Raw genomic sequence first — 21,435 nt, forward strand, 5'->3', positions numbered from 1 at the left:
ATTAAGCTGTCAATTTTGGACCAGAATGGAACCGGTCTGTTAGGAACTGGAACCGATCTACCGTAATACTGGTCCGGTTCGGGATCAACGGTTAACTACAAATTAAGGCTCTTTTTGGAATCATTTTTCATTCTCATTTATAAAACTATAAAACAGAAATCAATTTCAGGTCAAAAATTGAAATCCTGTTGGCACTTACCAAAATAATTAATTTTAAAATAGAAAATATGTTTGGTTACTAATCTCAGTAAATAGCTTTAGTTGTTGTAGTATTGTGAATGCAAATCCAAAACTACATTGTCATCATATAAATTCAAACCAGGAATAGACTTCCATTGAAATGGTGAAAGAGATATAAAATTTAGACCAGTTAAATAAGAGAATGATACAAAGATTGTAACGTTACAGTGGCCCTCAGCCTGTACAGAGTAATGCAACATCAAAAAGTACATGGTTTGCTGAAAGAAAAAAATCAAAAAGTACATGGGCCTTGCTTGAGAGCATATATAGAATATCTGGCAGAACATTTGTTGGTTCATCATTCTCAGCAGCTCCTCCAAGTTCAAGCAGATAAATGGATAAGATTCCATTTCATTTCATTATCTAACGTGGTTTGCTTAAGACTTCAAACCTTCATAATCAAATACACATGGTAGCATTCTGGGAGTTATGTCAGTGAAGTGCTTGGAAGTTCTCAGGGTTAAACTGAACCTTTATGCATCATTGAGTTTGGATTTAGCCATACAACTATAAATTGACTGACAAGGTTGCAATCCTGACTGCACCATCTTGTTAAGTAGAAATTCCGCATCTTGCCACTTCCCATCCCTGCAAAGAACATCTATGGTCGATTTGTAGCTAGCCATGTTTGGAAGCATTCCTACCTCAAGCATCTCCTTGAGCAACCTCAGAGCCCTATAACAATTGCCTTGTCTGCAATAGCCATAAATCATCATATTGTAAATCACATCATTAGGCTTCAACTTTGTCTCACTCATTGATTTGAAAAGCTTTGATGCATCTTTCATATTTCCGCTAGAACAGAATCCATGAATCAAAACACCATATGTATAAACATCCGGCACTAAACCAGCCTTTTCCATGGAGAGGTACATTTCAAAAGCTTTTCCCATATTATCCCGTCTAACAAAAGCATCAATGAGGATTGTATATGTTACTCTAGATGGGGTTATGCCCCTCTCATCCATTTCCCTTAAAATCTGAGCAATCCGTTCTAAATTACCAGATCTACAAAATCCTGCAATTAGAACATTATAAGTAACCAACGATGGAGAGTGACCAGTTGATTTCATTTGATCAACTAGACTCAAGGCCTTATCCAATTTCCCTGCTTTACAGAACCCATCAATCAGGGTGTTATATGTGATGGAATTGGGACTCAATTTTTCTGCCATCATTTGGTGGAGCAATTTCTCAGCCTTTGACGACTTATTCTTTTGACACAATCCACTAATTAGTGTGTTGTAAGTCACAACATTGTGAGCAACACCCCTCTCATGCATTTCACCAAATATTTCAAAAGCTCTGCTCAAGTTACCGTCTTTGCCATACTCATTGATCAACGAATTGTATGTATAAATAGTAGGGAAAACACCCTTCAGCCTCATCTCCTCATACAGCTGGAAGCCTTCTTCCTTGAGTCCTTTCTTGAAGTAACCATTAATCATTGCCGTGTAAGTGAACTCATTGGCAACCAAACCCGTCTTTTCCATCTTAATAAACAACTTCTTTGCCTCTTCGGCATCCCCATTCTTGAAACACCCATCAATTAAAGTAGTGTATATAACAACATTTGGGTCCCAACCCATCTTTTCCAATTCAGATAGAAGCTCGAAACCCTTGGCCAAATCACCAACATCGCTACAACCTTTAATCATTATTCCAAAACTATACACGTCCAAAGTGATCCTATCCTTGAACTCATTAAATATGCACCAAGCTCTTTCAAAGTAATTGAGTTTTAGGAGATGAGTGATAAAGTTATTAAAAGTGGTTGGCCTGGGCATCAGGCCATACTTGATCATTTGATCAAAATGATAGAAGGCTTCTTCGGGCATCCTAGATTGCACAAGAGCAGCAATGAGTGCTTCATACAGGAGAAGAAGCAGATGAGCTGAATTGGAATTGGATTTGGCTTGGGTAAAATAATGGTGGACAAGAGATGGCAAAGACGATGGAGGGAAGAGGGAGAAATTACCAGAGAGTACCTGTAGGAGGAGAGATTGGGCTTGGGGAAGCATCTCAGAGGAAAGGAGGAGGTGCAAAACAACAGATGTGGTCTCAGAAGTGTGTTCAAAGCCTTGTCGAATTGATGCATTGAAGAGTGAGAAGGCTTTGAGTGGTGGGCTTTTCACCATTCTTAGCACAAGACTGATAGCTTGTGATGACTGAGACATCCCTGCTGATCTCTAGAACTTGGGAGAGGCCAAAAGAAAGATAGGACCATTCTAATCAAAACTCAGTAATAACAGCCAATGGAAAAAAGAAAAGGAGTTTGCATCAGACCTCCAGCATCCATGGACCTCCAAGGACCTTTAACAACCTCTGGATTGGGGCCCTTTTGCAATTGATGCAGACTCTGGACTTCCAATCTAGCAGGGAAGATTCAGCTGCATGCACAGGATGAATCAAAAAACATATTGCATAATAAACATCAACTCAAACAGAAAACAACATACTAAAAATAATCTTTAAGATCCACAAAACTAGGCTTCCTTTGAACGATAGATAGAGTTTTCAGGAGATATTAAGAAATTCTAGGGTTGCCTGATAACTACCTCCTTTTTTCACTTCATTTCAGAATTTTACTATATTTTTCAAAAAGGTATGGTTCTTTTAAAATTGAAACACAAACTGAAGGCTTAGCTGTAGAATTCATTTTGAAACTTCTCTGAAATTTTTGTTTCAACCTACCAAGTGAGATGAGACACCAATCAACAAATTTCCTTTTCAGACTTTCCTAGTTTCAGTCGATTTCTAAATTTTCTGAAATATCCACAAGTTTGGGACCTTTGGGTCAATTTCTTTCCATCAGCATCAGGCCCAAACAGTGAATCCACACAGCCCATTGGAAGAGTATATTAAATATCATGGAATGAGGAAGATTGGAACTCAACACCTTAACCTCTCAACCACTAGAGCGAAGTATTTGTTTGACAGTGTGATAAAAGTTAACTTGGACAACTTATGTTTGTACAATACTTACATATAAATAAGTATGCCTAACCAAATGAAGGCTGTCAAAAGGAAAGAATCTACCAGTAACCATTTATGAAAAAAATAAAGGCACGTAAAAGTCAATCTCATTGAAATGAGATTCTAAGGTTGCTTCTCTAAATACAAGCATTTTTTCTTCAATTCTCAAACTATTTCTATTTATATCACTTTTTAATTTATTTTATTTTATTTTTTGGTTGGGGGGGGGGGGAGGCATATTGGGAATTTGACGGGTTAACAACTCATGATCAAGCTGTCATAGCTTTGAGGGTCCAAATTTCTTATACAGTACTTCCAGAACAAAAAGAAAATACACGAAAAGGGTCTATTACCATAGATATGGCAGTGCAGAGAGCATGTATCGACGTTTCGATGATGTAGTTGGGTATCAACACTCATTGAAATTCAATGTTCTAGGATTTCACTGAAATAGACCATATCTCAGAGCCAGATCATCCATTTCAGCGGTATACTAAACCATCTGGTCAATTCAGTGCTATTTCAGCCATGTCAATGTCATACTTTATTGTCATTTTGGTAAACATATTCCAGTTTCAACCAAGGGAAAATCCCAATTGAGACCAAAATGTTGAACCTTGGGACTGATGACAACAACTCGTATATGCAGTCACCCATCTGTCAAGTTTTTATATTTCAGCTCTCTGTTTGATGTAAAGTATCATGAATGCAGGAGTAGTAATGGTTTATAGGAAATGAGCCAAATAGTGAGTTGGCTAGTTGATTGAAAATATCAGCATTACAAAAATGAATTATTTGTCATCTTGCAAAATCCTCCATTGGTTTAGAGACTCATCAGGTAGGTCCCACCAAAGATGGAAGTTGAGAGTAGGGGAAATAGTCAATTGGTTTAACAGATAGATCAATTTTGACTAGAGGAGAACCATGATGGCTCTCTAACACCACAGCATGCGTATTGGGATCACACTAAGCCAATTAATCAACTCAAAACCTGAAGAACAAAGTCAAACAAAAATGGGGCCACTATGGAAGAAGCATATCTCTTCAAAATATTAACGACCATATGAGTAGTAGAAATACTAAAGAAAAAAAGTGACTGATACCTATTTTCTTCTAGCACTTTCCTCTGAAAGCTCGAACAGCTTTTCTCAATGTTTCATCCTGTAGCAAGTTGCACAAATAAGTGTTTTAGATGCCCAAAAGATTAATGAAGAAAATAGAGATGAGTAAGTGCAATCACACTCAGCAATACTATATCACAAAGTTAAGAGTGAACCAAAACAGTAACAGTACTAGAAAACCTGATAAGTTTTTATTACTGAACCTGACCCATTCTGACGATGATCAATATGGACCTGCCCTACCAATGGTTACACCTGACAGGTCATATGACTAGCAATAAGACTTGCAAAACAGTCTAGCTGGATAGTGATTTACAAATGCAATATATAAAGGCTATGATTAAAGTTACTCACCTTCTGTGGAGTCCAACCGCCTGTTTCTCTCCTTGTAGGACCAGCAGTCCTCCTGCAAACAACATAAAATCACAATGAAGGGCAACATACAGTACACAGCTTTGAGTGAATTTAAGCATTAAAATGGCATTATCATGATGCTAAGAACAGAAGAAACTCATGCTTACAAGTTACAACTGCCTAAAATTACATCGAAGATGGATTTAGGTATTCTTTCCTACTCATCACCCAATTCTAAGGATCATCGTTCATGGGCCGGTGTATCTTACAAATGGACAGGAAAGACATCTATTTGAACATGAAATAGAGACTTAGCTTATGCTTGTCTTGAATTGCAGTCAAATACATCCAATTCCTTGATGGAGTCAAAATAGAAACAAAAAGTAACCTGTTAAACTGTGAATACTGCCTGCCTGTCTCCAGTTATATAAAAATAAAAATAAAATAAGAAGGAAGATGAGAAATTTGAACATAAAATAAAAAAGTAGACGGTGATGCTCCATCAGGGATACAAATCAACTAATGTATAACCATGAACCCTCAAAACAGAACTTCTTACACCTATAAACCAATAACAAAGAAACCTAGAACTTCCCAAATTCAACCTTCAAATTAGGGATTACACATGGATCTAGGACCAAAGGTAATGTCAAACAGACTAACGGACAACCAAAGACGACAAATACAGAAGCCCAAGGCTTCAGATCAAGAATAACAAGAAGAACTACTGGGTGATGGATAAATCAGTGGCAAAAGGATTCATGGAAATTGAGGTGATACTATCCAAAACAAATGGAGTATTGAGACGAAATTTAATTGGCGAAAAATAAAGAAATGAGAGCAACTCACCTCTTGCTGCAGAAAAATGGCGGGAATCACATCGAAGACTCCGTGGTCGTGACCAAAGAACGATATTTCGTTCGTTTCGCCCGGTTCGCCGGGCGGCGAACTGGGTGAAATGGCGAAATATTGGCGATATTTCGCCACCAGGTTTGCATCGAATTTGGAGATAATATGAAGGCGGTATGGTATTGTTCTGAAGGCGTTATTCACTCACGAGAAATTCCAAATCTCCAAAATTCAATAAATAATCTTACAATCTCTAACAATTTCTTCCATATAAGTTGAAATCCAGAGTAGTAGTTCTCTAACCCTGCATTTCGGATTGCAGAGAAGAAGAAGAAGAGATGGAGAGAACAGGTCATAATCTTTCAATCGATCCAAAGAGTGGATTCTGTTCCAAGACAAAGACTTACTATAGCCTTAGATCGCCGGTTCCACTTCCGCCGCAGAATCAGCCTCTCTCACCCGCTGCTCACGCTTTATCTCTGCTTAGAATCACCAATTCATCGCCGGAAACCACCACTGTACTCATCGATGCAGCTACAGTACAGGTCGCCGTCTCTCTCATTCTGAATTCCTTCGACGAGTCAAAGCCCTTTCTATTAATCTTCAAACAAAAATCGGACTCTCCAGTGGAGATACCGCCTTCATATTATCTCCGAATTCGATTACGTTTATCGCCAAGATATCGGCCACCGAGAAATAGTTCCTTGGTCGTGACATATAGAGGAAGGGAACCCTTGAGGCTTGAGCTTTTTATGTTTCAAAAACCCACGCCCGTTAACTGGTCGAAGCTTCGCTCCTGATTGCAGGTTAAAAGTGTGGCCCAGGTCCACATCCGAGGAAACTCCCTGTAAGCCCAAGCCCACCCACCTAGAGACTAGAGTCCGTTGTTCCTTGTGGGTCCTCATCCGAAGTAACTCCTTATGAGCCCAAGCCCACCCACCTGGAGTCCGTTGTTCCTTGTGAGTCCTCCTTGTTTTAGATGAGAGAGCACACGGGCTCACAAGGACTTTCCTCATATGAAGGGCTAAACGAGACTCAAATTAATTGGATTCAAGGCTTCATTTTATTCTATGGAAACCCATGAGGGTGAAAACTGAAAAATATTTGTGGCTCTAAATCATTTAAAATTTTATATAGAAAATAAGATGGTATATGGCACTGAAGAATTGCTTAGTAGGTAATGGCATCACTTCTTACTTTTTAGTGAAGAGGTCACGGGTTTGACAATGTTCAATGTTTCCTATGGTATATGTAATAGTCCCCACTCCATTAAAAGGATGGCACTAAGGTTGCAGTGGGTCAAGTTGAACCAAAACTTTTCAAAATCTTGATCCTGCCTTGACCTAGACACTGACCCAATGGAATTTAGTCGAGCCAGTTTAATACTAAAAAATTTGTTCATCAATATAAAATTGATTTATTTATTTTATAGAAATATAAAATGATCCATATGATACCATTCAAAAGAACAAATGGACTTGAATGAGTGAACTAAACATGGCCTTCCAAGTTTTCATTTCATTAGTGAAGGTTGGATATACAAACACAACAGATGTACTGTAAGAATGGCCGCCTACCATTTCACTACAAATGATCCAAAAAAAGAAAAAATCAAGTCACAGTAAGTCACCCAACCAAAAGGAAGGAGTGAATTAAGAACATCTCAGCTCTCGCTGTCTCTCTCTCATGTCATTCCATACTCTTAAGCGGCATAGTGACACATTCCAGAACCTGCAGAGAGAGAGAGGGAGAAGGCAAAAAAAAGTAAAACACATCAAAATGAAATATCTCTGAGAAATTAAATTAAAGATAGAAGAGGAGAGAAAGTGGGATACTTACTGGGATCCTTTGGAGTCAAATTAGCGGTTCCAGTGAAGTCGCAGTCGCCGCTGCTTTTAGGGCTGGTTTGGTAGTAAGCGTTCATGGCGTAAGCAGCATGGGCTCTAACTGTGTTGGGATTCATACAGCTTCCTCCAGCATTGATGGGCTTACAATCAACTTTTCCTAAGCTGCACACCCAGTCGAGGTTCTTCTGCAACGCTGCATCGGTGGCGCCAGCCTTCGGCACGCACCACTTCTTTCCTCCTGCTGGCGCCGGTGGTGGCTTCTTCCCTCCACGGCCACGTCCACGGGGAGCAGGATGGGGTTGACCACCAGGATGAGCGTGATGACCACCGCCGCTTTTCTGATTCACCAAATTCCAAAACGGAAGAAGAAAAGTGTGAGATTTTTAGTCTGTTTAACATGAATATGAGCTTAGATTTAGATCCGTTTGAAAATACATGGATTTATTTAATCTAAAGATTCGTTTTTTAACACTAAAATACGGTCAATTCAGAGATTCATTCCATGGATTCAAGCTAACCAAATAGTTAATTTTATGAATCATGACTCCATAGATTTGAAATTTCTAGATATTTGAAATCTCCTTACTCAAATAATCAAATAATAGTTAGAAAATTGGCCAACACAGGTTGTTTCAATCAAGGCCAATAACTCCACTCTCACTGGTGGTTTATGTAGTATTCTCATTCCCTTTATGTCAAAAATATATTTATATAATAATAAAAATATTGTGTGGTAGATAAGAGCGAGAAAAACACAAAGCTCTATCCTAAGTAGGGGTGTCAAGTGTCAACAGAGCGGTTTGAGGCGGTTTCGGGTTGGGCCTAACGGTTACGGGTTGAAAATCACCTAGCCCAAACACGGCCCATTAACAAAATAACGGTTTTGGGCCGGTTTCGGTTTGGTGCAATTTGGGTTCAGGCTAATTAATGGTTTGGCTAACGGTTTAGATTCGGGTTGACTAACGATTTATAATGTTAAGAAAAAAAAACAAGAGAACAATTGAGCATCCTACAACAAAAGCGAAAATTATATAAAAAGCAAAGTTGCTATTGGTCAATTTCCATTAAAAAAAACCCACCCATTCTATAGAAATCAAGAACCTGGATATTAAGTAGTAAAATGACTATTTGATCTTTGAATTCATGTTTAATTTTTTTTACTTGCCTATACCAACTACTTAATGGTAATATAATGATTCAAATACTATTTTTAATATAAAATTATAAAACGGGTTATAACGGGTTGCGATTCGGTTTCGGGTTGGTGCGAGCTCCATAACCCTCAGCCTAATTAAGGCCCATTAAGGTTCGGTTCGGGCAATAATGGACCGGTACGGTTCGATTTTAACAATTCGAGCTATAAATTGACACCCTTAGTCCTAAGGCAAGAAATACTAAAAAATTGTTTGTACGTGGGTTATAGATAGGAAACTTATTAGATTACCTGTTGACCAATCATGACGCCGGCATTGTAAACCGGAGTAAAATCCGGCTGGAAGAGACCGAAGTTTCGCTCAGCGGTTGGACCAGGTTTGAGATTTTCATTGAACAAGCCGAAGATATAAGCTTCAATCTTCTTAAATGGCATCAATGGTGTGCCCCTACCTGAAAGGACGTGCCTAACCACACCACCATTGTAAGAGGCAGCGGCTTGTACACTGACACCCAGTTGCCCATTATCCGCCATGGATGGCCATCCAGTCTCCGCCGCTACAATGTTAACATCGCCGTAACCCAACTTCTTCATCGCCATATAAACGGCATCAAGCTGCACATCGAACATGTTTGTGTACATTTTCTTTGTGAACTTGTCATAGAGCCCCTTGTTCCTCTTGAAGATTGCGAAGTTCAAGTTTTTTGGGTCGTAGCCAAAATAGGGGTATGGGTTAACCATGAAAACAGATTTGGTTTGTCTAAGGAATTGAAGCATTGGAGCCAAGACACCCACATCCCACCCAGCTCTGAAGGTAGCTCTGCTGGGTTCGACGAATGGGTTCAAAATACCCAGAGAATGAGGTGTGGAGACTTGAACGCCTTTGATCCCAGCTTGTGTAAGCGCAAGATGAAGGGTTTTCATTGCTGGGACGAGCTTGCTAATGAGGTTATCATCAAGGGAATGCAAGATTTCATTGCCAACGGCGATGCGGTTGATGTTGGTTTGTGGGTGGAAAGGAACAATGTGAGCGTTAACCCAGTTGCGAGCTGTCGCGAGGTCGGTCATGGAAGGAATGTCACCATTGGCAAGAGTGACTGTTACGGCAATGCCGGTGTTAGCGAAGGCTTTGATGTAATCTGGGTTGGTATCAAAGATCTTGACTCTGTCGATGATGGTTCGTTGTTTGAGGAAATTAGCAACTTGGGTTGGAGGTGGGAGGTTGTTTCCCAGGGCACCGTAGTTGACACCTAAGCCGCTACCCGCGGAGGAGACATGGAAGAGAAGGGCTGAGATGAGGAGAAAGCTGAGAGGGAGAAACCCACCGGTCCCGGCCATGTTTTAGGATCGATGGGAATGTGAGACACTTGAGTTAGAAGGATTGTTGGGGTCTATTTGTAATGGGTGATGGTCCAAAAATAGAAGACGAATTAATGGAGAGGATAAAAGAAAGGCTCAGAAAAGGGAGAAGACACGATTTGGAACCATGATGGCCTCTCCAAAATCACAACAGACATATTGGAATCACATTAAGCCAAGTAAATCAATTCCAAACCTGAAGAACAAATTCAGACAAACATAGGGCCATATGGCAGAGACTTTTTCTTCAAAGTATTAACAACCATATGGGTACTAAAAATACTAAAGAAGAGATTGATCAGCACCTATTTTCTTCCAGCACTTTCCCCTGAAAGCTTGAACAGCCTTTCTCAGTGTTTCATCCTGTAGCAAGTTGCAGAGATTAGTGTTTTAGATGCCCAAAAGATCAACGAAGAAAACAGAGATGAATAAGTACAATCACGTTTTGCAAGACTAATTCGAGAAAGTTATTGTGAACCCAAACAACATAGTAGTGGAAAACCTAAATGGTTTTATCAAATAATATGTGAACCTAATTAAATATTTTTTATCCAATTTGTCAACAAATCAATTTGGACTACCTGTGGTTATACCTGACCTGGCTGACCAGATGAGTAGTGGTTTTCTTATTTTTTTAATTGAAAGAATCTTTTCTTTTCTCGTGGAAACTACAAACTACCAACTAATCATTGTCAGTTAGCAAAAGAAAACAAATCATTGTCGACAAAAAACGAAAACTTTAGGTGTAGAAAGACCCTCAGTGAAGACTTGGCTAATTACGCTGTCACTTGTGGACCAGAATGGAACCGGTCTGTTAGGAAATGGAACCGATCTACCCAAATATTGGTCCGGTTCGGGATCAACTGAACTACAAATTAAGGCTCTTTCTGGAATCATTTTTCATTCTCATTTATAAAACTAGATAACAGAAATCAATTTCTGGTGAAAATTTGAAATCCTTTTGGTAATTACTAAAATAATTAATTTTAGAGTTTTTTACATGAGCCCCCTCCATTTTCATGGGAAACAAAATGCACCCCTTCTAAAATCAAAACTTGCAAATACCTCCTCCACCATTAACCCCGTTACTTAGGACTGTTAATTAATTTTAATATGACCATATTACCCTCAAATATGGTAACATTTGAACTTTTTATTTTCAAGAGTTTTTTACATGAGCCTACTCTATTTTCATGGAAAATAAGGTGCACCCCCTCTAAAATAAAAAAACCTTGCAAATACCCCCTCCACCAGAGGAACATTTGAGGAGAAGCAGTGCGTACCTCACTTGCATTTTTTTCTTCTTCTCCTCAAGATGTGGTACCCACTACTTCTCCTCAAATGTTCCTCCGGTGGTTATCGTGGGCATTGATTGGCAATAGTGATGACAGATTATGAGGCATCATGAGTAACTGTGATTAACGGTGAGGAGTGAGGTGGTAATGTAGTATGGCTTTGAAAATAAGAAGTTCAAACATTATCATATTTGAGGGTAATATGGTCATATTAAAATTATTTAACAATCTTAAGTAACGGGATTTAAATAGAGGTGGTATTTGCAAGGTTTTGATTTTAGAGGAGGTGCGATTTGTTTCCCATGAAAATGGAAGGGACTCAGGTAAAAAACTCTTAATTTTAAAATAGAAAATAAGTTTGGTGACTAATCTCAGTAAATAGATTTTATTGTTGTATTATTGATGATGCAAATCCAAAATTACATTATCTTCATATAAATTCAAACCAGGAATAGACTTCCATTGAAATGGTGAAAGAGACATAAAATTTAGACCAGGTAAATAAGAGAATGATACAAAGATTGTAACGTTACAGTGGCCCTCAGCCTGTACAGAGTAATGCAACATCAAAAAGTACATGGTTTGCTGAAATAAAAAAATCAAAAAGTACATGGGCCTTGCTTGAAAGCATAAATATAGAACATTTGGCAGAACATTTGTAGTTCATCATTCTCAGCAGCTCCTCCAAGTTCAAGCAGATAAATGGATAAGATTCCATTTCATTATCTAACGTGGTTTGATTAAGACTTCAAACCTTCATAATCAAATACACATGCTACCATTCTGGGAGTTATGTCGGTGAAGTGCTTGGAAGTTCTCAGGGTTAAACTGAACCTTTATGCATCATTGAGTTTGGCTTTAGCCATACAACTATAAATTGACTGACAAGGTTGCAATCCTGACTGCACCATCTTGTTAAGTAGAAATTCCGCATCTTGCCACTTCCCATCCCTGCAAAGAACATCTATGGTCGATTTGTAGCTAGCCATGTTTGGAAGCATTCCTACCTCAAGCATCTCCTTGAGCAACCTCAGAGCCCTATAACAATTGCCTTGTCTGCAATAGCCATAAATCATCATATTGTAAATCACATCATTAGGCTTCAACTTTGTCTCACTCATTGATTTGAAAAGCTTTGATGCATCTTTCATATTTCCGCTAGAACAGAATCCATGAATCAAAACACCATATGTATAAACATCTGGAACTAAACCAGCCTTTTCCATGGAGAGGTACATTTCAAAAGCTTTTCCCATATTATCCCGTCTAACAAAAGCATCAATGAGGATTGTATATGTTACTCTAGATGGGGATATGCCCCTCTCATCCATTTCCCTTAAAATCTGAGCAATCCGCTCTAAATTACCAGATCTACAAAAACCTGCAATTAGAACATTATAAGTAACCAACGATGGAGAGTGACCATTTGATTTCATTTGATCAACTAGACTCAAGGCCTTGTCCAATTTCCCTGCTTTACAGAACCCATCGATCAGTGTGTTATATGTGATGGAATTGGGACTCAATTTTTCTGCCATCATTTGGTGGAGCAAATTCTCAGCCTTCGACGACTTATTCTTTTGACACAATCCACTAATTAGTGTGTTGTAAGTCACAACATTGTGAGCAACACCCCTCTCATGCATTTCACCAAATATTTCAAAAGCTCTGCTCAAGTTACCGTCTTTGCCATACTCATTGATCAACGAATTGTATGTATAAATAGTAGGGAAAACACCCTTCAGCCTCATCTCCTCATACAGCTGGAAGCCTTCTTCCTTGAGTCCTTTCCTGAAGTAACCATTAATCATTGCCGTGTAAGTGAACTCATTGGCAACCAAACCCGTCGTTTCCATCTTAATAAACAACTTCTTTGCCTCTTCAGCATCCCCATTCTTGAAACACCCATCAATTAAAGTAGTGTATATAACAACATTTGGGTCCCAACCCATCTTTTCCAATTGAGATAGAAGCTCGAAACCCTTGGCCAAATCACCAACATCGCTACAACCTTTAATCATTATTCCAAAACTATACACGTCCAAAGTGATCCTATCCTTGAACTCATTAAATATGCACCAAGCTCTTTCAAAGTAATTGAGTTTTAGGAGATGAGTGATAAAGTTATTAAAAGTGGTTGGCCTGGGCATCAGGCCATACTTGATCATTTGATCAAAATGATAGAAGGCTTCTTCGGGCATCCTAGATTGCACAAGAGCAGCGATGAGTGCTTCATACAGGAGAAGAAGCAGATGAGCCGAATTGGAATTGGATTTGGCTTGGGTAAAATAATGGTGGACAAGAGATGGCAAAGACGATGGAGGGATGAGGGAGAAATTACCAGAGAGTACCTGTAGAAGGAGAGATTGGGCTTGGGGAAGCATCTCAGAGGAAAGGAGGAGGTGCAAAGCAACAGATGTGGTCTCATAAGTGTGTTCAAAGCCTTGACGAATTGATGCGTTGAAGAGTGAGAAGGCTTTGAGTGGTGGGCTTTTCACCATTCTTAGCACAAGACTGATAGCCTGTGATGACTGAGACATCCCTGATGATTTCTAGGACTTGGGAGAGGCCAAAAGAAAGATAGGACCATTCTAATCACAACTCAGTAATAACAGCAAACGGAAAAAAGAAAAGGATTTTGCATCAGACCTCCTGCATCTATGGACCTCCAAGGACCTTTAACAACCTCTGGAATGGGGCCCTTTTGCAATTGATGCAGACTCTGGACTTCCAATCTAGCAGGGAAGATTCAGCTGCATGCACAGGATGAATCAAAAAACATATTGCATAATGAACATCAACTCAAACAGAAAACAACATACTAAAAATAATCTTTAAGATCCACAAAACTAAGCTTCCTTTGAACGATAGATGAGTTTTCAGGAGATATTAAGAAATTCTAGGGTTGCCTGATAACTACTTCCTTTTTTCACTTCATTTCAGAATTTTATTATATTTTTCAAAAAGGCATGGTTCTTTAGCTGTAGAATTCACTTTGATTTCAGAAACTTCTCTGAAATTTTTGTTTCAACCTACCAAGTGAGATGAGACACCAATCAACAAATTTCCTTTTTAGACTTTCCTAGTTTCAGTCGATTTCTAAATTTTCTGAAATATCCACAAGTTTGGGTCAATTCCTTTCCATCAGCATCAGGCCCAAACAGTGAATCCACACAGCCCATTGGAAGAGTATATTAAATATCGTGGAATGAGGAGGATTGGAACTCAACACCTTAACTTCTCAACCACTAGAACAAAGTATTTGTTTGACAGTGTGATAAAAGTTAACTTGGACAACTTATGTTTGTACAATACTTAACTATAAATAAGTATGCCTAACCAAATGAAGGCTGTCAAAAGGAAAGAATCTACCAGTAACCATTTATGAAAAAAATAAAGGCACGTAAAAGTCAATCTCATTGAAATGAGATTCTAAGGTTGCTTCTCTAAATACAAGCATTTTTTTCAACTATTTCTATTTATATCGTTTTTTTTTAATTATTTTATTTTATTTTTTGGTTGGGGGGGGGAGGCATATTGGGAATTTGACGGGTTAACAACTCAGGATCAAGCTGTCATAGCTTTGAGGGTCCAAATTTCTTATATAGTACTTCCAGAACAAAAAGATATACACAAAACCACAGATATGGCAGTGCAGAGAGCATGTATTGAGGTTTCGATGATGTAGTTGGGTATCAACACTCATCGAAATTCAATGTTCTAGGATTTCACCGAAATAGACCACATCTCAGAGCCAGATCATCCATTTCAGGGTTATACTAAACCATCTGGTCAATTCAGTGCTATTTCAGCCATGTGAATGTCATACTTTATTGTCATTTTGGTAAACATATTCCAGTTTCGACCAAGGAAAATCCCAATCGAGACCAAAATGTTGAACCTTGGGACTGATGACGACAACTCGTATATGCAGTCACTCATCTGTCAAGTTTTTATATTTCAGCTCTCTGTTTGATGTAAAGTATCATGAATGCAGGAGTAGTAATAGTTTATAGGAAATGAGCCAAATAGTGAGTTGTCTAGTTGATTGAAAATATCAGCATTACAAAAATGAATTACTTGTTATCTTGCAAAATCCTCCATTGGTTTAGAGACTCATCAGGTAGGTCCCACCAAAGATGGAAGTTGAGAGTAGGGGAAATAGTCAATTGGTTTAACAGATAGATCAATACAACTGCTAAATTTTGACCAGAGGAGAACCATGATGGCTCTCTAGCACCACAGCATGTGTAGTGGCATCACACTAAACCAAGTTAATCAACTCAAAACCAGAAGAACAAAATCAAACAAAAATGGGGCCACTATGGAAGAAGCATATCTCTTCAAAATATTAACAACCATATGAGTAGTAGAAATACTAAAAAAGAAAGTGACTAATACCTATTTTCTTCCAGCACTTTCCTCTGAAAGCTCGAACAGCTTTTCTCGATGTTTCATCCTGTAGCAAGTTGCACAAGTAAGTGTTTTAGATGCCCAAAAGATTAATGAAGAAAAAAGAGATGAGTAAGTGCAATCACACTCAGCAATACTATATCAGAAAGTTAAAGAGTGAACCAAAACAGTAACAGTACTAGAAAACCTGAGAAGTTTTTATTACTGAACCTGACCCATTCTGTCGATGATCAATATGGACCTGCCCTACCAATGGTTACACCTGACAGGTCATATGACTAGCAATAAGACTTGCAAAACAGTCTAGCCGGATAGTGATTTACAAATGCCAATATATAAAGGCTATGATTGAAGTTACTCACCTTCTGTGGAGTCCAACCGCCTCTTTCTCTCCTTGTAGGACCAGTAGTCCTCCTGCAAACAACATAAAATCACAATGAAGGGCAACATACAGTACACAGCTTTGAGTGAATGTAAGCATTAAAATGGCATTATTATGATGCTAAGAACAGAAGAAACTCATGCTTAAAAGTGCCTAAAATTACATCGAAGATGGATTTAGGAATTCTTTCCTACTCATCACCCAATTCTAAGGATCATCGTTCATTGCCCGGTGATTCTTATAGATGGACAGGAAAGATATCTATTTGAACATGAAATAGAGACTTAGATTATGCTTGTCTGAATAAAAAAATAATAAGAAAAATGAAAAATGAAAAATGAGAAATGAGAAATGTGAACATAAAATAAAAAATGATGCTCTATCAGGGATGCAAATCAACTAATGTATAACCATGAACCCCCAAAACAGAACTTCTTACACCTATAAATCAATAACAAAAAAACCTAGAAATTCCCAAATTCAACCTTCAAATTAGGGATTACAGATGGATCTAGGACCAAAGGTAATATTAAACAGACTAACGGACAACCAAAGACGACAAATACAGAAGCCTAGGGCTTCAGATCAAGAATAACAATAAGAACTACTGGTGATGGATAAATCAGTGGCACAAGGATTCATGGAAATTGAGGTGATATTATCCAAAACAACTGGAGTATTGAGACGAAATTTAACTGGCGAAAAATAAAGAAATGAGAACAACATACCTCTTGCTGCAGATAAAAATGGCGGGAATCACGTCGAAGACTCCGTGATCGTGGCAAAGAGGAAGCGTTTGAGCTTTTTATGTTTCAAAAACCCAGGCCCGTTAATTGGTCGAAGCTTCGCTCCTGATTGCAGGTTACAAGTGTGGCCCAGGTCCACATCCGAGGAAACTCCTTCTAAGCCCAAGCCCACCCACCTAGAGTCCGTTGTTCCCAGTGGGTCCTCATCCGAAGTAACTCCTTATGAGCCCAAGCCCAACCACCTGTAGCCCATTGCCTCTTGTGGGTTCTCCTTGTTTTAGGTCAGAGAACACACGGGCTCACAAGGACTTTCTCATATGAAGGGTTAAACGAGACTCAAATATATTTGATTCAAAGCTTCAATTTTAGTTTATGGAATACCAATGAGGGTGAAAACGGAGAAAATTTTAAGGCTCTAAATCATTTAAAATTTTATATAGAAAATAAGATGCTATACAACACCCAAGGATTGCTCAATAGGTAATGGCCGCGGCATTTCTTAGTGAAGAAGTCACGAGTTCAACAAGGTTCGACACTTTCTGTGGTATATGTAATAGTCCTCACCCCATTAAAGAGGATGTTACTAAGATTGCAATGGATCAAGTTGGACCACACTTGTTAAATTATTTTTTAATTTAAGTGATAAAGGGGTTTTAATTTTTTTTTTTAAGAATAAATTAACTTGTTTTGTGTTTGTTCATCTCTTAGCTTGCTATAAGAATTAACTCAAGATTATCTACGTGTTTCTTTATGAGAAATATATTATAATTGTACATTGGGGTTCTTTGCCCCTTTTCTTCGATTTTTTGAAAATTTTTCATTATTTTCTTGAAATTTTTAATTTTCTTCGGTCATACTCTTTCAATGTATGAAATATCAGTAGTCAGGGCTTGGCCTCAATTGAAGAAAATTTGTAATGGTAAAGATAATGAAAAATATATTTTTATTATGTTCGGTATAAAATATGAGAACTTGGCTCTCTCACCCTGCAAATGTAACCAATTTTTTAATAAGAAAATACTGATCCAGCATCCATATCCCACACAAAAGAACAAATGGACTAGAATGACTGAAGAAAACATGGCCTTCCAAGGTTTTATTTCATTAGTGAAGGTTGGATATACAAACATAACAGATGTAATGTAAGAATGGCAACCTACCATTTCACTACAAATGATCAGAAAAGGAATAAGTGAATTAAAAGAGAACATCAGCTCTCGCTGTCTCTCTCTCATGTCATTCCATACTCTTAGGCGTAGTGACACATTCCAGAACCTGCAGAGAGAGAGGGAGAAGGTAAAAAAAGTAAAACACATCAAAATGAAATATCTCTGAGAAATTAAATTAAAGATAGAAGAAGAGAGAAAGTGAGATACTTACTGGGATCCTTTGGAGTCAAATTAGCAGTTCCAGTGAAGTCGCAGTCGCCGGTGTTTTTAGGGCTGGTTTGGTAGTAAGCGTTCATGGCGTAAGCAGCATGGGCTCTAACTGTGTTGGGATTCATACAGCTTCCTCCAGCATTGATGGGCTTACAATCAACTTTTCCTAAGCTGCACACCCAGTCGAGGTTCTTCTGCAACGCTGCATCGGTGGCACCAGCCTTCGGCACGCACCACTTCTTTCCTCCTGTTGGCGCCGGTGGTAGCTTCTTCCCTCCACGGCCACGTCCACGTCCACGTCCACGGGGAGCAGGATGGGGTTGACCACCAGGACGTGTGTGATGACCACCGCCGCCGGGTTTCTGATTCACCAATTCCAAAACAGAAGAAAAGTGAGGGATCTTTAGGCTCTGTTTGATTACATGAATAGATTTCAAACGATCCTTGGATTGGTTTGAATATATATGGATTTATGAAAGCTAAAGATGGGGTGAAATCCAGAGATTCTTCGAATATACATAAAAGAGCTAAAATTTCGACAGAACTCTCCAAATTTCGACTTTCGAACGAAGAGCTTTAGGGTTTTCATTCCAGATATTCAAGTTGACCAAACAGTTAATTTTATGAATCATGACTCCATAGATTTGAAATCTTCAAATAACCAAATATGCCGTTTGAAAATTGGCCAACAGATGGCATATGTAATACTCTCATTTCCTGTCAATATAATAATAAAAATATTGTGTAGTGGATAAGAGCATGAAAAACACAAACCTCAATCCTAGGACAAGAAATATCAGAAAATTGTTTTTTAGTGGGTTATGAAAGGGAAATCTTTTAGATTACCTGCTGACCAATCATGATGCCGGCATTGTAAACCGGAGTAAAATCCGGCTGGAAGAGACCGAAGTTTCGCTCAGCGGTTGGACCAGGTTTGAGATTTTCATTGAACAAGCCGAAGATATAAGCTTCAATCTTCCTAAATGGCATCAATGGTGTGCCCCTACCTGAAAGGACGTGCCTAACCACACCACCATTGTAAGAGGCAGCGGCTTGTACACTGACGCCCAGTTGCCCATTATCCGCCATGGATGGCCATCCAGTCTCCGCCGCTACAATGTTAACATCGCCGTAACCCAACTTCTTCATCGCCATATAAACGGCATCAAGCTGCACTTCGAACATGTTTGTGTACATTTTCTTTGTGAACTTGTCATAGAGCCCCTTGTTCCTCTTGAAGATTGCGAAGTTCAAGTTTTTTGGGTCGTAGCCAAAATAGGGGTATGGGTTAACCATGAAAACGGATTTGGTTTGTCTAAGGAATTGAAGCATAGGAGCCAAGACACCCACATCCCACCCAGCTCTGAAGGTAGCTCTACTGGGTTCGACGAATGGGTTCAAAATACCCAGAGAATGAGGTGTAGAGACTTGAACGCCTTTGATCCCAGCTTGTGTAAGCGCAAGATGAAGGGTTTTCATTGCTGGGACGAGCTTGCTAATGAGGTTATCATCAAGGGAATGCAAGATTTCATTGCCAACGGCGATGCGGTTGATGTTGGTTTGTGGGTGGAAAGGAACAATGTGAGCGTTAACCCAGTTGCGAGCTGTCGCGAGGTCGGTCATGGAAGGAATGTCACCATTGGCAAGAGTGACTGTTACGGCAATGCCGGTGTTAGCGAAGGCTTTGATGTAATTTGGGTTGGTATCAAAGATCTTCACTCTGTCGATGATGGTTCGTTGTTTGAGGAAATTAGCAACTTGGGTTGGAGGTGGGAGGTTGTTTCCCAGGGCACCGTAGTTGACACCGACACCGCTACCGGCAGAGGAGACATGGAAGAGAAGGGCTGAGATGAGGAGGAAGCTGAGAGGGAGAAACCCACCGGTCCCGGCCATGTTTTAGGATCGATGGGAATGTGAGACACTTGAGTTAGAAGGATTGTTGGGGTCTATTTGTAATGGGTGATGGTCCAAAAATAGAAGGCGAATTAATGGAGAGGATAAAAGAAAGGCTCAGAAAAGGGAGAAGACACGATTTCAAGAGGAATGGAATTCTGTGGGGTGGCCGATATAACAGCAGGGAATGAGGTTTACGAGTGAATTATAGGGAATTTAAATTAAATTTAAATTTTATTTAAATCCATCCATAAATTTAAATTTTATTTAAACTCTAGTTTGTTAGGTAACCATTACTTAAATGCCACATGGCACAATCCTATGAGGAAATTGAGGGAATTGTAGCGAAAGAAATTACAGAGGATGTTGATCTGCCTCACATCCCCAATAATTGTGTAATTTCTGTCTAGAATCAAAACACGTGCCTATTAATTCTCTAAGGGTCAAAACTAAAACTCAATTAATAATTGAATCTAATAAGTTATTAAAATTAAGCCTGAAAAAAATTAGGAGAAAATTTAGGAATTTATCAAATTTATTTTTTAATTGGAGTTTAATCCTGACCCTTGAATAATTAAATATCACATGTCACAATCCTAGATACGAATTACAATTAAGGGAATTGTAGGGATGAGAGAAGTAAAGTTTATTTGGTTTATGAGTCTCAATCTTCTTCTTTTATTTTTTTTTTTTTTTTTCCACCTCCCCATTTGTGATTTCCTTTTATGCATTTGCACAACACATTTAGTATGAGGGTCATGTGGGACCTACGGGTGGTTCCATTATTTTATCAATTTCAGACGTAAACCTTACACAAAATGTATAGTGAAAATGCGTCAAGAAAACACTATCTACTCTCACAACAGGAAGGTAATCAAAATACCTATTTTATGGTTTACCTTTAATCGAGGAACAAACTTATCTAATTGTGCATGTCTTATTTATATATTTTTTTATTTTTTTCTCAAGATGAAATTTAATTAAGGAACATTACAACCCATAGCATCCTAAAACAGAGTTTCTAAGCCAGCCAAAAATGGATTTAGTCCAATCTGTCATACACGTCAATGACAAGTAATGTAAGTTTTACTATTTATAGAAAAAGAAGTCGACAAGGAGATGATGCATCTCTTTAATCCATTAGATGATAATTTTAAGAATGTTATGACAATTATCGGTTTTGACATGGTCAAAGTTATGGTCAATGTTTAACTGTTGCTGATAAGCATGTTTTTCTTTACCAATTGTCAACCTAGAAGATCTAACTAAATCCAACTCTAACAATGGTTTCGTTTTCTACTTTACCAGCACCTAACTACATTGCTTCTCTTTCCTTCTTAGGTAATGGTATCATTGATTAATAGAAATAATATTTTGTTCAATGGTAAACCATTTTATCTTCTTGAGTGTCTAAATTCTTGTAACAGA

The 21,435-nt window shown here is 38.6% G+C and overlaps 3 protein-coding genes across 14 annotated transcripts; all 3 read right to left on the reverse strand.

Moving 5' to 3' along the window:
• Positions 1-307: 307 nt before the first annotated feature.
• On the reverse strand, positions 308-16,781 carry LOC149027316 (Pentatricopeptide repeat (PPR-like) superfamily protein). 12 transcript variants are annotated; one of them, XM_089161594.1, is made up of 5 exons: positions 16,718-16,781; positions 15,970-16,021; positions 15,818-15,869; positions 15,596-15,653; positions 11,630-13,947 (listed from the first exon to the last, which is right to left on the reverse strand). In XM_089161594.1, exon 5 carries the CDS (start codon positions 13,732-13,734, stop codon positions 12,031-12,033), a length of 1,704 nt encoding a protein of 567 aa, XP_089017720.1. In that variant the 5' UTR covers positions 13,735-13,947; positions 15,596-15,653; positions 15,818-15,869; positions 15,970-16,021; positions 16,718-16,781; the 3' UTR covers positions 11,630-12,030. The 12 variants fall into 12 exon arrangements, with proteins under 12 accessions (XP_089017727.1, XP_089017705.1, XP_089017731.1 ...); XM_089161601.1 differs by lacking the exons at positions 11,630-13,947; positions 15,596-15,653; positions 15,818-15,869; positions 15,970-16,021; positions 16,718-16,781 and adding exons at positions 308-2,630; positions 4,320-4,592; positions 4,692-4,740; positions 5,948-6,209; XM_089161579.1 differs by lacking the exons at positions 11,630-13,947; positions 15,596-15,653; positions 15,818-15,869; positions 15,970-16,021; positions 16,718-16,781 and adding exons at positions 308-2,630; positions 4,320-4,592; positions 4,692-4,743; positions 5,948-6,209.
• On the reverse strand, positions 4,330-9,878 carry LOC149027317 (glucan endo-1,3-beta-glucosidase-like). Its single transcript, XM_089152895.1, has 5 exons — positions 8,832-9,878; positions 7,380-7,725; positions 5,080-5,104; positions 4,692-4,743; positions 4,330-4,377 (listed from the first exon to the last, which is right to left on the reverse strand). Exons 1-5 carry the CDS (start codon positions 9,876-9,878, stop codon positions 4,330-4,332), a joined length of 1,518 nt encoding a protein of 505 aa, XP_089009021.1.
• On the reverse strand, positions 15,596-20,007 carry LOC149027318 (glucan endo-1,3-beta-glucosidase-like). Its single transcript, XM_089139952.1, has 4 exons — positions 18,961-20,007; positions 18,116-18,476; positions 15,970-16,021; positions 15,596-15,653 (listed from the first exon to the last, which is right to left on the reverse strand). The coding sequence occupies exons 1-4, from the start codon at positions 20,005-20,007 to the stop codon at positions 15,596-15,598; spliced, it is 1,518 nt and encodes a 505-aa protein (XP_088996078.1).
• Positions 20,008-21,435: the final 1,428 nt, after the last annotated feature.

The sequence above is a fragment of the Hakea prostrata genome, chromosome 1 (assembly GCF_041222555.1).
Source record: "Hakea prostrata isolate BN-2017 chromosome 1, UWA_Hpros_2, whole genome shotgun sequence".
In the NCBI taxonomy this organism is placed as follows: domain Eukaryota; kingdom Viridiplantae; phylum Streptophyta; class Magnoliopsida; order Proteales; family Proteaceae; genus Hakea; species Hakea prostrata.